A 15,812-nucleotide genomic window follows, 5' to 3' on the forward strand; every position below is an offset into this window, starting at 1 on the left:
AGAGTCCCGGACCTGACATGGTGCATCCTAGAGTGCTAAGAGAGTTGTGCAACGAGCTTGCAGAGCCCCTGAAGATACTGTTTTGTAAATGCCTGGATGAACAAATGGTCCCCAGTGAATGGAAAGTGGCTTATGTGAGTCCTATCTTCAAGAAGGGCAATAGGCACTCCACGAACAACTATAGACCGGTGAGCCTGACCAGCATAATATGTAAAGTACTTGAGAGTATTATCAGAGATGCCGCAATGGAACATTTAATACGAAACAACCTTGTAAAGGATTGCCAACACGGTTTTATCCCGGGGCGCTCCTGCTTAACACAATTGCTCAAGGTATTGGATATTTGAACCCATATTCTGGAACGGGGTGGTAATATCGACAATATTTACCTAGATTTTGCCAAGGCTTTCGACAGTGTACCCCAAGAAAGGCTGAAAATCAGACTGGAAGGGTACAGAATTCGGGGAAATGTCCTTGCGTGGATAGAAGACTTTCTACATGACCGCAAGCAGTGTGTGGTGATTAATGGCACGAAATCGTCATCTGTACCTGTCACAGGGCAGTGTATTGGGCCCGCTGTTGTTTGTTTGTTTCATAAATTACATACCTGACGTTGTACACTCCTTCATACAAATGTTTGCCGATGACGCCAAGTTATTTCGGGAAATTAAGAACCAAGCGGACTGTGAAGAGCTGCAGAAGGACCTCTATGGGCTCCAGGAATGGTCGAAGAAATGGCTGCTGAGATTCAATGTCACGAAGTGTAAGAGGATGCACCTGGGCTGTACCAACGGTAAGGAGGCGTATCATATGTCCCAACGGGATGAAGAAACTGCACTAGTTGAGACTGTATGTGAGAAGGACCTAGGTGTGTATGTTGACAATGAGCTGAAGTTCTCGGGTCATTGCGAGAAGAAGGTAAATCAGGCAAATAAATTATTGGGTCTTATAAGAAGGTCGTTCAGATATCTAGACGGTCCGTCCTTCGTAACGATCTTCAGGAGTGAAGTGCTTCCCCGTCTGGTCCCCGAGATATGCTAGGGACTGTCAGTTGGTTGAAAATGTTCAACGGAGGGCCACCAGACTGGTGCCTGCACTTCGGCACCTCAGCTACCCTGAGAGATTGGAGTGCCTGAACTTGCCTAGCTTATACTACAGATGGGCAAGGGGGGACCTAGTTGAGGTGTATAAGCATCTCAGGGGGCACTACTCATTTGAGTATCCTTACTTGGAGTTGGCGGACGCTCGCCCCACAAGGGGTCACAGCTCAAGATTGAAGAAGCCGCAAGTCCAGAAAACTGTGAGGGCAAACTTTTACGGAGTGAGGGTTGTAAACTCTTGGAACAATCTACCAGAGAGTGTTGTGACGGCACCGAGTGTGAGCTCTTTCAAGACAAGACTTGACCAACACTGGAGCGGGTTCAGGTACATTGAGGAGCCGGTGCATGCCCAGTACTTGCCAACAGCGCGTGACAGACATGACAGATCGCCCGGGCGGCTAGCGAGCCGATCAGTGGTGAAGAGGATAAAGGTAAAGTAAAGTCCACTGTAGTGGAATTCTCCCCTACAAACGCTGTTTGTCGCTGCCTAGCCGACCCCACCAATTCCCCAGTGTATGCCTCGTGGTCTAGGTCAACCAGCGCCGCCATACGCCACGCCTACCCCCGCTATTTAAGACCTGACCTCGTGGTGATCACACTCTCTCTACCTACAGCCACAGCCAGCAACACCTCCTCCTCCGCCGCTGCCTGGCGGCCCTCGTTCCTCCTCCGCCTGCCTGGCGGTACTCTCTCCTGCTGGCGAGCATGGCGACCCACAAGCTGTCCTCTGAGCGTCCTCACCAACCAGCTCTCTCTACATCACGCTTGTAACCATGCTGCCTTCCCAGCACCAAGCCGCATTGTACATCCAATACAACATGTATATAGAGAGCACATCGTGAGTTTCCTTTCTCCATTCCATCCTGAGTGTGAACACCAAACAATTTCATACCCCACAAATGGTGACTCCCGGAGATTCGCACTCACACAGGATGGAGGAGAAACTGATCACGCTCCCAGTCTTCAAGCAACATGGAAGACTGGCTTAACCACCCAGAAGCAGCTCTCATCGGCTCTACAGCTACTGTCTCTACACCGCAGGTTAGACACCCTAGAGCAGCTCTGCTACTCTAAGCAGACACCAGCTCCTCTTCCTGCCCTAAGCACCACGTCCTACCGACCCCAGCACACCCGTCCTGCCTCAGACGCCGACCCCGGCCCAGCAGTAACCCCTGCCGCCCTTGATGCGGCCTCTGTTCCTGAGTGCGGACACACACACCCCTCTTTTCTCCCCCAGGTACTCCCTGCTAATGTCCTGCACCCTGCTGCTGTCGTGGACCCAGCTGCTGTCACGAGCCCTCATCCGTTTCTGCTGACGCAGCCCCTGCTCCTGACCCAGGCCCACACACCCCAGTAGGCGCATCTGACGACTCGGTACCTGCCGTGAGGGAAGAACAAAATTCATCGCCTCCACACACCCTTTTTCTCCCTCTCTTCTCCCACAGATAGTGTGTATATAGACAGTTGTATCCAGCGACCGGCTCATCCACGCCATCGCCGTTGTCTCACATGAGGCATGCACCGCCCGTTCTGCCTCACATGTGCTAAGCAACTCTGCAGACAACAAGTCTCCTACACCGCCTGGAGGGAAGGGGGAGTATTGTAGTGGAATTCTCCCCTACAAACGCTGTTTGTCGCTGCCTAGCCGACCCCACCAATTCCCCAGTGTATGCCTCGTGGTCTAGGTCAACCAGCGCCGCCATACACCACGGAGCGGAGGTCAACTGCTAAGCCACGCCTACCCCCGCTATTTAAGACCTGACCTCGTGGTGATCACACTCTCTCTACCTACAGCCACAGCCAGCAACACCTCCTCCTCCGCCGCTGCCTGGCGGCCCTCGTTCCTCCTCCGCCTGCCTGGCGGTACTCTCTCCCGCTGGCGAGCATGGCGACCCACAAGCTGTCCTTCTCTGAGCGTCCTCACCAACCAGCTCTCTCTACATCACGCTTGTAACCATGCTGCCTTCCCAGCACCAAGCCGCATTGTACATCCAATACAACATGTATATAGAGAGCACATCGTGAGTTTCCTTTCTCCATTCCATCCTGAGTGTGAACCAAACATCACATACCCCACACCACTTTGTACATGACTGTCGTCACACTGACATACTCTCAACTCTGCTGGTGTGCGACTTCACCCGCCTGTCTCTACTTTGAGGTTGTGTGACATTAGTCTCAGCCTAGTGAACGAACCGCGCTGAAAATCTGGGATAAATTTCTTACTTAAGTATACCAGTGCGTGGCCAGTACTTGCCAACAGTGCGTAACAGAGACGTAACCGACCGCCCAAGCGGCTAACGAGCCGATCAGTGGTGAAGAGGATAAAAGTAGTAGTTAGTAGCAGGGGCGGATCTTGAGGGTGGGGCCCTGGGGGTCCGGACACCGCTTTTCATCAGAAAATTTCAATACTTTTATTTTAATGCAGTACAGTATTGTACTCAGGCGTTTTTTGTATCGTAAAATGTAATTACTATTGACATCAGAATATCTCCTAATATCAGCTGCATATGGCTTCAAAATTACCTCAAAATGCTCGCTGTTTCCCCACCCACAACTTCTTGGACCCCCTTTTGATATTCCTGGATCCGCCCCTGTCATTACCTCATCCTGAACTAAACTTCTCTCTTCTCTGACTTTCTTTCACCCTCAGTCAATCTCAGACAAAACAAAAATACTGCATTTAAAGAAACGCGTTCGATCCGCTGACTCGTGTTATGAGTTTGTTATAAGCCTTTCTTGGATACTCGAGAGATCAGACAAGTTTTTCTCTATATAATTTTTTCCTAGAGTAACTCATCCTAACAGGACCTTGCCTTGTTGTAAAATACCACATTACAAAGTACGTAATTATTCTTGAATGATGACTCATTGGGAAGTGTTGACAATTCCGAGAAGCGACAATGTCGTCTACGGTATCAGCTGGGTGGCTGTCAATCAGATCCGTCTGAAGTGCGAAAACAAGCTAAACCGATTTGAAAAAATCGGTTGAATTTTTGCTTTAATGATGTGTTTTATATTTGTTTCTGTATTATAAAGATTTAAATCAAAGTTAAGTCTTATAATTGTGAAAATAGAAAGGTAAACGCATTATTAAACAAATGTGAACTGCGTGCTATTTAATTTTGTTAAACATGACCAACATCTTTGTATTTCCAAAATGGAATAAAAAAAATTATAATAAAAAGTTTAAATCATATACATGAGTCAGAAATATATCCATAAAAGGTAAATATTAAGATTAATTAAACTTTCTGTTGGTTTAGTCTGTTTTTGCATTTCAGATAGACTAACAATAAGGTTTACTATTTATAATCTTAGGTAAGCAACTTGATCCTTTTAGCGACACGTAGAAAGTATCGAACACTACAAACACCTTGTTGTAAAAGAATTGCAATCTATTTATAATTACCTTGGACAAATTATCTCCAGGATTATGATATCTATGATACAGTGTAAAGTTTACATAGAGATTGTTACTTGTATGTTGAGAATATTGGGAAGGTTAAACTGAAATATGTGGATGTTGAAGGCGTGAAATATGGCACTCACTGCGGGTCAGGCCTCGACCACTAGCCACCAGCAGACCAGGAATGGCACCAAAGTCTTTAGAATTGTGGTGCTTGGAGAGGGTGGGGTCGGCAAGTCTGGTAAGCCTTAGCCTTGTCTCCCATTGGTGATAGATATACTGTATATATTTACTCAGTCTTGCAAGTGCACATTCATTCAACGCGTTTATAGGGGCTCGTCGTATAAGCATTCCACAAATCATTACATAGATATATTTGTCTTAATATTGTTTTAATTTGATCCTATAGTATGTTGACTATTGCGAGTTTCCTTCCGTCGAATGTAACAAACAACTGTGCCATGCTGCGCAAAACCTGGTCAGCCCCTATAAACTCACTAGTGAAGGGGGCTGTACAAGTCAGTGCGAGTATACGATAAATTTTTGCTTTAGGGCACGAGTCCCTAGAGATTGACCAATATGTTTTTGCAGCGTATTTCGGTCCAACGAATTACCCAAAAGTACCCAAAAGTATATTAAATCAGGGTATAATCTTAACGAATATATGTTTTAAATCAATAAAACCTGATTAATAATGTTTTCATTGAAATGTAGTCAATATAATGAAATAATAAACAGCGAAAAACGCTAAATTCCAAAGAGTCACCTATCCAAAATGGACATATAATTACCGATGTTTCTGTTACTTTGGGGTATTTAACATAGCCGTAGGATTTACTTTTCGTTAGGTTAGGTTAGCGAAGTGCATCACGATGAATCTGAGTTATCTCTCTTGTTCACGAACTCTTTGGAATTTAGCGTTCGCCAATACTGAAAGTTTTTCGCTGTTTATTATTTCATCTTACAAATTATTTTTACAAAATTACACTAAAAATATTATTTAACATGTTTGTGTATGTATAACAGATATTCGTTAAGATTTTACCCTGATTTAATATACTTTTGGGTACATTTGGGTACTTTTGGGTAATTCGTGGCTCCTGTGTATTTTGGTGTGTTTTAAACAAATCTGGCCATTTTGGGCAGAAATTACTCGTTTTTGATACCCCCCCCTCCCCCAACAATAATGGGAGAGAGCCTGGGATTTTTTTTTTTTTTTTTTTTTTATAAATTTACAATTTACATATATACTGTATACATATGGAAATTGGGGTTTTTGGGTGTGGGGGAGAAAACAAAACGAGTCATCTAACCTAACCCCTAGCCGCAGACCCCCGGTAGGCCTAGCTTAAACTAACCTAAATGTTTCATTAGTTAAGAACTTTGGGGGTGTGCCTTGTTCGAAAGTACAATACCTTAGAAGTGGAAGGACCAGGGATACGTAAGAATTGGATAGAATAATCGTCTTTCTAATAAAACTCAGCAATAAACTTAAAATAATCATAGGAGCACAATTGACAGCCACCCTCCACCATGGCCATTGTGAGACTGGTCCTTTGAAAAAAATTACGTGATGATATCGATACATCATTGGTCACGACTGGATGACGTCAGTCAATATTGCGCATGCGTGATGCGCAGTTAACATATCCTCACAGACGAAGACTGAAAACTACATAAAATCAATTAAATTCAATTGTGTCGCTTTTATCCATTTCTGCCATGTATATATGGGAGTTCAAAATGCTTAGAATAGCGAGATCTAAATGTTTCAGTAGTCTATAACTTTCGGGGGCGCTATTTCCTAAAGTAAAATAATACCGAGTACTGTATACAAATAGTACATCTAGAAGGCAGGTATACAACAATGGTAAACATCCAATCGGGGGGAGAAAGGTCCATCCCCCGGCTAGGAAGTTATATGAGGTCAGGTATGTTTCTTTGGTTGGTTAGGTCAGGTTTTATTACCGTAGGTTCTAGTGAATGTTGCCTTTTTTTATAATGATAAGTTTCCATGCACAACAGAAATATGGTTAGGTATGTTGGTGTTATTTTACTTTCGGACATAGCACTCCCCAAAGTTATAAACTATTGAAACATTTAGATCTCCCTATTCTGAGCATTCTGAACCCCATTCGGAAATGGAAAATAGCGACACTATTGAATTTAATTGATTTTACGTACTTTCAGTCTTCGTCTGTGAAAAGATGTTATCTGCAATGTTGACCGACGTCAACCAGTCGTGACCAATGATGTATCGATCTCATCACGCTTTTTTTTTTTCGATCACATTTGAATTTTTTCAAAGGGAGCAGCCTGGGTATGGATTTAAATTTCAATCACCAGTCTGACAATGGCCGTAGTGGAGGTTGGGTGTGGTTCGTGCTCCTACGATTATTTTAAGTTTATTGCCGAGTTTTACGAGAGACGATCATGCAATCCAATTCCTACGTAATCACGGTGTTCTCCCTACGTGCCACTCGAAGAAGGGTCCAACAAGGAGCTCAGTGACCCTGAAACTATCCCTCGTCCTTCCACTTATAACTAAGGTATTGTACTTTCGGACATGGCACGCCCCAAAGTCTTATACTACTGAAACATCTAGATCTCCTTATTCTGAGTCTTTTGAACCCCATTTATACTCGTCGGAAACTAATATTACTGACCGGGGGGACCGCTGCTTAGGCCACATTTGGTTAGGTTAAGTTAGTTTAAGCTAGGCCTACCGGGGGTCCGGGGGCGGAGCCCCAGTCTAGGGGTTAGGTAAGGTTACGTTAGGTTATGTTACATTTTAAGTTTTTAGGTTAGATGACTTGTTTTCGTGTTTTCCTCCACCCAAAAACCCCGATTTCCCAGGCTCTCCCCCATTATTGTTGGGGGGTCGGGGTGGGCAAAAACGAGCAATTTCCGACAAAAATTGAGGCAGATTTGCTTAAAACATACCAAAATACACTGAAAAAACATATTGGTCAACCCCTAGGAACTCTTGTCCGAAAGTAAAAATTTACCGGTATGTTAAAAGCTACACAACGATCAACTCACAGCGATATAAATGCCAAATGGCACCAGAGTCTTGCTCAAATATAGTTCTCGCGTTGTTCGCCGGTGATGGGCAATTAGCCAATCACAGCACACTCATGGTAAATGAGCGTTAGTAGGAACTTAGCCGGTCTTTGCAAAATGTCCACTGCCTTATTTAAAAGTTCAAGTTAACCTAACGTAACCTTAAATTTAACATAACTTAACCTAACCGAACCTAACCTTAATTTAAACTTTAACCTAACCGAAGTTAACCAAACCTAACATTACACAACACCGGCCGTGGACGAACTACTTACTGTTATGGAGACGGGGAAGCAGTGAGCCATGGCGTTGAGGAAATGGTGAATGATTGTTGACTTTGAAGACAAACCCAGTTCAATTTCATAGTATTGCTGTGATGTACTGTACTGTACTTCCTCATGAACACGTTCATCAATAAAGAGTATAACACTAAAAAACTGAAGGGTCAGATCACTTTTCCCATGTAATTCACAAATACAGTAATGTCAATATACGAATGGTGACACCCTTCACATGCCATGGTGAAATTTAAACTGGCAAAGCAGATAGCGACAGAGTGCAGCTTGTGCGGCATATATTTGGCCAAGTAGTGCCGCATAACCGCCAAGAAAGACAAAATGTAGTGCACGCCAAACAAAGTAGCTCGCACCTATACTTTTAAATATTTGCCAAATGAGGCAATTTCCATAAAAATGATTATTATATCATAACTTAATGGTGAAAATATACTGAGAATTTAAACATTAAAACAAATAACTCATCGGCTGTGAAGTCCTCCACATTAGCTTGGGTTAGTGGAACTAATTAAATAATGGTAACATTACTGAGAACAGCACTACCATCAGAAGGAGTTGTTCGATTTCGTTCCTTTTTTCAACAGATGTTCTTATCGTTATAGTAAGTATTATAATTAGCTATGCGTTATTTGTTTTGCTGTTTATATTCTTACTATTTTTTCATTAGTGAGTTTTGGTATGATAACCATTTTTGGGGAGAAATTACGTCTTTTGGTAGTAGATAATTAGACAACTAGGCACTCACTACTTTGTCTGGTTCACAATACTTTGTCTTTCTCGGCGGTGATGTGGCGGTACACAGCCAATCAACTGTTTAATAAGCTGGAGGGTTGAGCCTCACAGTTGCTAAGTTAGGTAAGGTTAGTTAGGTTTCTTTGCTTAGGTTAGTGAGGTCTTCTAACAATACTTGTGCTGCTTGTTTTTCTTATCAACTAAGGTTACTGTAGGTTAGGTTTAATTAAGAAATAACCACTTTTTAACACATTTGCCAAAACTACAAGTGTCCTCTATAAAACACAGTGAAATTGCAGTATTTTTAAATTTGTTTTCTTTGAGAAATCGGCGGCGGGTAATTCGTCAATAACCAGTATTTTAAAAGAGGCGACAACTTTTTATATTAATTGTAAGTATGTTTTTATAGTTTTTTATTTTTTCTCTGTCTACAGTCATAAATCACCTGTAGTGGGCAGGGCATGAAGAATGAGGAAAATTGGGAAGTAAAACATGGTAAAGACTGATGTCTCTACTTGCTTTGTAAGTGAAGAAATTAATTGCCATAAATACTCCAAAGAAAAATCTGCTGTGTAGCCGCGTGTCATATGTTTATTAACAACTGACCCTCTCAGTCTGAGCGCACTGTCACATCTACAAAAAATATAAAATCACACAATGATGTTTCAAAAAGTTGCTTTCATTGGTACCAGATATCAAAATAAGTACCTGTACTATACTTTCTGTTTGATATGGCATGGGTTCTGGGCAACAGAGCTCCCTGGCTAGTAAGTTAGGTAAGCTTAGGTAGGTTTATTAGGTTGGTTAGGTCAGGTTCCATTTGGTTCTAGTAACTGTTGCCTCCTTCAAAATACTTACTATAATGATAAGAACTTCTGTGGAAAAAGTGAATGAAATTTGAACTACTGGTCGTAGTGTTGTTCTCAGAAATTATCCATTTTAGAATGGGTTTGGGTAATGGTGGAGGACACAGCTAACACCAGAAGATGATGTTAAATTTCGTTAATTTTTTCCACTTGTTGTTTGAATGATAGAAGGTAATAAAAACAATATGCCAATGCACAGAACCTAACAAAACCTGACCTAACGAACCAAACCTACCTAACCTTACCTGACTTCTCAACCCGGTGTTGTGCAAAATATCTACCGCTACGAAATAAGGCCTGGGCAGGGCTTTGAAGTAGAAGGAAAATGTGGGATAAAAACACAAAAAAACTGACACCCTGGTGTGTAAAAAACTTGCAATACCAAGTGCAGGTAAACCTCTATTTATGATGTCCCCATCTATGATAATTCGCATTAACGATGCTGGTATATTAACACCACTCCCCTATTTGTGATGTAAACAAACTCACATAAACAATATTCATCATCCTGTCATCTCGGAATATTGACGTATCACTCGCTTCATTTGACAGCTGAGGCGTCATCTACCCAAACGCCTCCTTGTGGCCATCCAGGCATTGCGTAAGAAATGGAGTTCTATGTTTTTTGGTCATCATTTTTTTTTTAACCATATAGTGAGAGGACATCACTAAAGCTCACATTGTACTCTGTTTAGTGACTGTGTAATAATTTCCCTGTTTTAGTGACTGTAAAGTGCTTTTGCTCTGACTATGAAGTGCGTTCGCTCTGATCACCCACTTTGACAATGGGTGACCTGACATTGTCAGGTCAGTAATATGAGACCACTAATCCCCCACCCCACCTCCACTGCAAATGAGAGAAGAGTTTATACAGTATATAGTGGGTGGACCTGACATTGCATCAGGTCAGGTTAGTAACATTCGATCCACTAATCATCTACCTTGGCTTGTCTGGAGATTATAGTATTGGCCACTTCGCCTTTCGGCTATTTCAGCTGGAGCTGTTGTCTTCTTTCTTCTTTATCCCCTACGACTCCTCCATCGCAATTGTTAAAAGACATAAAAGTGATTACAGTTACGTATCAAATTCAGGAGATTGGACAGTATACTCCTACTGTAGGCTCCAGATGACAGTAGTAATATACATTATTTCGTTTATTTATAATATACTGTATTGTACGTGAACAGTGGTGTTTGCATAGCTAAATAAATACCACACAGCTCTTGTGTCTGTCCGTGTGAGATGCGTAGCATAGACTCCCGGGAAAACTTTCCCCTTTACTGCACAGGGTTTGAAAATTCCGCACACAGCTCCATTTACGAGGTGCGTCACATGCCCTTATCATAAAGATTTTTTATTTTTTATTATATTTAACCAAACTTTGAGATAGATTATTCAGGATTATTAAGTAAAGAGATGGTGTTTCTAAATTAATTAGAACTGATTTTATAGACTTCAGTATCAACATTTCTTACGTTTTTTTTCACAAAAGAATTGAATCCCCATCATTATATTGTGTTGAAAGATTTTGTTTAAGGGTCTTTTATTGAAACCGTCTTGTGGAGAATTTATTCAGGATCATTATATCAAATTCGTCTTTCTAACACAATTAGAACAGATACTGTACTGTTTACTAGGGTTAGGAGGTGGTGTAGTGGAAGGAAGGAGAGACGGAAAGAATGCAGTCACTTGGGAGGCAAGGGTCGCCTCCCACCCTGTACATCTCACCACTGCTGCCTCTCACTCATTGTACTATGACTGTCATTCAGGATACAATATTGCTTTTTTATTAATTCATTAATTAGTAAAGATATGTTACTGCAATAATCTGTGCTTATTAATGCCTGTATCCTCCATATTCAGTACTGTATACAGTATTATATGAAGCCCGCCGCATCGTAAGGGTTACTCATGCCAAAATTTGAAAGCCGAGAAAACCGCGTTTAATGTTTTTCCAACTTCAAACTAGCACAACTGTTGTTTTTTTGAGATGCAGCATTCATTTTTTATGCATTTTGAAGCTAAAGGACTGTAGTGCGCCATGAAGTAATGTACATGTATACTGGTTTGTTACAATGTTGACTTGAAGCAGCAAAACTCCCACCAACTTATGGCTTTTTTTACTTTAATCAATATCGGAGTATAGATCCCGCCAGAGGGAGAGACAGATTCCGCGCACATTGGCTGGAGGGGCCGTGACGTAGATAGCAGACGCCCACTGTCATTGGCTGAGATAGGGGGAAGAGGCTGCGGGCCGGCTGCTGTGATTGGCCGCCTGCTCCTCTCACTCACTCACTGACTGGATGAGAGCACCTGGCGATGCAAAAACCAAGCCCATACTTTCCTGTCTGCCACAAATCGATGTCACACCCTATTTTCAAAGGGCTTTCAACCTTATTTACAGTCTCATAGGTAAAAAATAACGTCATCAGGAACGCATCTCCATATATACAATGATACCAAATTTATTTCTCTAATGCAATTAGAGCAGATTTTATGAATAAAAGGTTATAAACTTTTTGCTAGCCATAAATATATTTGCTATTTAGCTTTCATCTTTATTCAAGACATCTTCAGGTCATGAGACCCACTAATACCCACTAATCCCCATCCTGACAATGGGTGACCTGACATTGCATGAGACTATCGATCCCCCACCCCCACCTGACATTGATCAGGTCAGGTCAGTAACATGAGACCCAATAATCCCCCACCACACCTCCATCGCAACATTTCTTATGTTTTTCATAAAAGAATTGAATCCTCATCTTTATTATCGAGCAATGCGAGTTATATTCTGCTAAGTTTAGTCTGTGACTTTTAAAAGATAAAAACTTTAAGCCTATAAAATTGCCTTCACCCTGACTGGAAGAAGGGGGGAGGGGGAGATAACGAAGTGTGAAGTTATCAGTTAAATAGAGAGAGTGTAAGTTTTTCAATTATAAAAGGTCACTGAATTGACTTGGCAGAATATAACTTACATTGCTGGAATTCTTGCAAGATAATGATTAATTTAAGTACAAACATCCCATATTTTGCCCTAGACATAAAATTTGGATTAATTAACTTTGTACATTTGAGTACAGGTTTGCCCTTAGGACAATTGTTTCTTTTACTTTTTCCACAATATGTATTTGTGATGGTGTGTGCCTGTAAATGAGTAAAAATAAATGAAGAAAGTTACGTACAATATGTCTTCCCGAAAATATGAGTTGAAAAACAACCATAACACCTCACAGCCTGACCCAGTAGCCTGATGAGTCTAACTTGGCTACAGTGCCATGATTAATCACTATTAAGCATTATTGTATCAGTAAACAATAATAATAACAGTAAATCCAGTGAAATATGGCAGGGAGGGAGGGAAGTTAAGTGCCCTCTCATAATTTTGTCTGGACTAACTAGGTGTCGCCGGATCATCAGTTCCCGGAAAATCGGTGGTGTACCTGTATCTAATCAGGAGTAGGAAACTTTACCTAACTTAACCTAGGCTCCTGCTCATCTAAGACGTTTATGGTATAATACAGTAGGTTAGGTTTCGTGATCATCATGACATTTCCTGAGAAATTATGCTTACAATAATGACATTAGAAAATGCTAAGAAACAAATATTTTTAACCCATCTAACAGTGTGTAAAATGTACCATATATCTAGTAGTACGATACAACATAAGGGATATTTGATCAATGTCTTAGCATTGATATGGACCTTTTTATTACTTCCAATTACCAACAATATTGGTTGCTCACGGTGGACAGGGCTTTGAAGTAGATGGAAAATATGGGGTAAATTACTATAAAGAACACCAAAGAAACCTTTAGAGACCTTACCTAACTTTAAAAAACCATAAAACTATAAAGCACTTACCTTATTCTTGTTTTCAGTGTTTTCTGTCTTGATGTAGTTTTCGGTGTTCAGATGAGAGGATCCATGAACTCGAAAGCGATTATAACCTTTTTACAAGGTAGGTGAGGTTTTCAAAGGTTTGTCTGACATTCCATTTAGTATTTTACCTCTCATTTTCCCTCTACTGTACTTCAAAGCCCTGTCCACTGGGGAGGTCTTATCGTTTAAAATACAGTACGTACTTGAAAAATATACATTTGCGCCGGAAATACAATAGAAGAAAATCTATTCTAGCTAAATAAGAAACCGGAAAAACATATTGCTGAAATAAAAATCGGTGTCGAGTGCGTTGTCTAAATTTACCCTATTTTCTTCTATAAATGTTGAGGGTGATCACAAGTGCACCCTATGGAGACTAATTTTGTTGTGACATGATTGGCTTACATCTCCCACTCAGTTCTGTATCAGTTGCAGTGATTGGCTGAAAGGAAATGCAGCACTGTCACCTGTCGGCATTTTACGAACTAATGCCAGAGTTCGTACGATCACCACAGCTAAGTTAAAGCCATTAGTGAATTGTTCATATGGTAGTTTGTGTGGACTTCAGATCTCCCGGCAGTTATGAACTTTGTATCTCGGCAATGTTAGTGAATCTGGGCCCAGTACTGTTTGTGATTCCACAGCTTGGGCTGATAGACTGTTCTATAAGTCTATCACCCTCTGTGTGATAAAGTATTTCCTTATACATTATTTGTTCTGCATCAGTACTATTTGTAAAATATCCAGCTAGCATGGTGATAAGCATCAGTGTTTTGGTGACATGAATCTTATAGGTTACTTATTTGTTTATCTTTATCATAAAATTGGATTTCATATTTCAGTCCCTCATTTTTGTGGGCAAATGTTTTACTTGTTGATGGGGATATAGCTGTATCTCAACATCTTTTGTAACAACATTTCCAACTAACTTTAAAACTTAAAACAAATATAATTTTTTGTTATTATTATGCTCATATCATATAAAGGATATACTGTACTGGGTAGTATTTTTATAATGATACTGTATTTATTTTCCAGCACTTACTCTGCAGTTTGTGAGTCATAACTTCCTGGAGTATCATGATCCAACTATTGGTATGTATTACAGTATTTGTAGTTTGTATCTATATTTTACATTACATTACTACTTTTACAAAATTCAGATTCTCATTCAAATATTATATGTGGATGGAATAAATGAGGCTGAAATATCCACTGCTATTCAAGGAAGGTTTCACTTTACAAATGATCCATAAATTATAAGTTGGTGCATTTCTCTGTACAATACTATGCAGGGTGATTCAGCAAAGAGTACAGTACATTATATTGGAGGATGAAATCTTTGGATAAATCTAAAGCCACAATGTCTATATGGTAAAATGTCAGAGTCTGCATAGTTTCCATGTTACAATACATTGAAGATGTTGTATTAATGAGTTTTTTTTTTTTTTTTTTTTTTTTTTTTTTTTGGGATTAGCCCACCCTGGCAAAGGTCACTGACCCATATCGGGGCCTGGGGGGCAAAAATGTAATAACAATAATAATAATAATAATAATTCATATTAAATAAAATTTATAATAAAAATACAAAATTAAAAATAAAATAATTCTTAGTAAATAAAATTTATAATACAAAATACAAAATTAAAAACAATATATAATAATGATAACAATAATAATAACACTAATAATAATAATAATAATAATAATAATAATAATGATAATGATAAGGAACCATAAAGAAATGCAAAAAATTATAAAATCAATAGTGAGAAACAGTATACAGTATGTACTGTATGTTGTGTTGTCAAAGTAAGAGAAACAATTGATAACCTGCAATTTGAAGTGAAACCCCGTAGGTTTTTGTAATCATTTATTCACAGATCTCTACAGTGTGACCCTTCTTAGTTACAACCTAAAGGAATGTTCAGAGTTGCCCCCTTCTGCCTCAATAGAGGCCTGTACACGTCGTACCATTGATTGTCTGACACGTTCCAGAATGCCTGGACTATGTTTAATTTGCTCGCACCTGTCACGAACATGTGGGCATATGCAGAATCTGACATTTTACCATAGACACATTGTGGTTTAGAATTGTCCAAGGATTTCATCTTCCAATTTAATGTACTCTTTGCTGAATCACTGTAATGTACAGTAGGTTCTCAAATTTTGCGAGTTTTTAATTCAACATTTTTTATTTGGACAAAAAAAAAACACACACTTTCAAATTTCAACGACAGAAACTCAAATTTCGACGGGTTTGAGTGTGCAAAGTGAACACTACAATTCATTAATAACACGTAGAATATTAAAACACACGAGGAGACGAGACGGCATTGTTTTCATTAATGTTTACAAAACCAGTGACTGACTGGTTCTACATATAAAACTGAAGAAAATAAAACCCAGGTTGTAGCTGTAGCAAAGTAATGTAAAAAAAATTGATATGGTTGTTTGAA

The 15,812-nt window shown here is 40.2% G+C and overlaps 1 protein-coding gene across 1 annotated transcript in view; it reads left to right on the forward strand.

The window, feature by feature from the left end:
• Nucleotides 1–4,549: 4,549 nt before the first annotated feature.
• LOC121868853 (GTP-binding protein Rit1-like) overlaps nt 4,550–15,812 on the forward strand; it is a 30,710-nt gene continuing 19,447 nt past the window's right edge. The window contains exons 1-2 of the mRNA XM_042369839.1: nt 4,550–4,750; nt 14,392–14,448. Of these exons, the coding sequence (XP_042225773.1) occupies nt 4,642–4,750; nt 14,392–14,448 (166 nt within the window). The 5' untranslated portion in view covers nt 4,550–4,641. The remainder of the gene's footprint in view (nt 4,751–14,391; nt 14,449–15,812) is intronic.

Source organism: Homarus americanus, unplaced genomic scaffold (genome assembly GCF_018991925.1).
Source record: "Homarus americanus isolate GMGI-L3 unplaced genomic scaffold, GMGI_Hamer_2.0 scaffold30535, whole genome shotgun sequence".
Classification (NCBI taxonomy): domain Eukaryota; kingdom Metazoa; phylum Arthropoda; class Malacostraca; order Decapoda; family Nephropidae; genus Homarus; species Homarus americanus.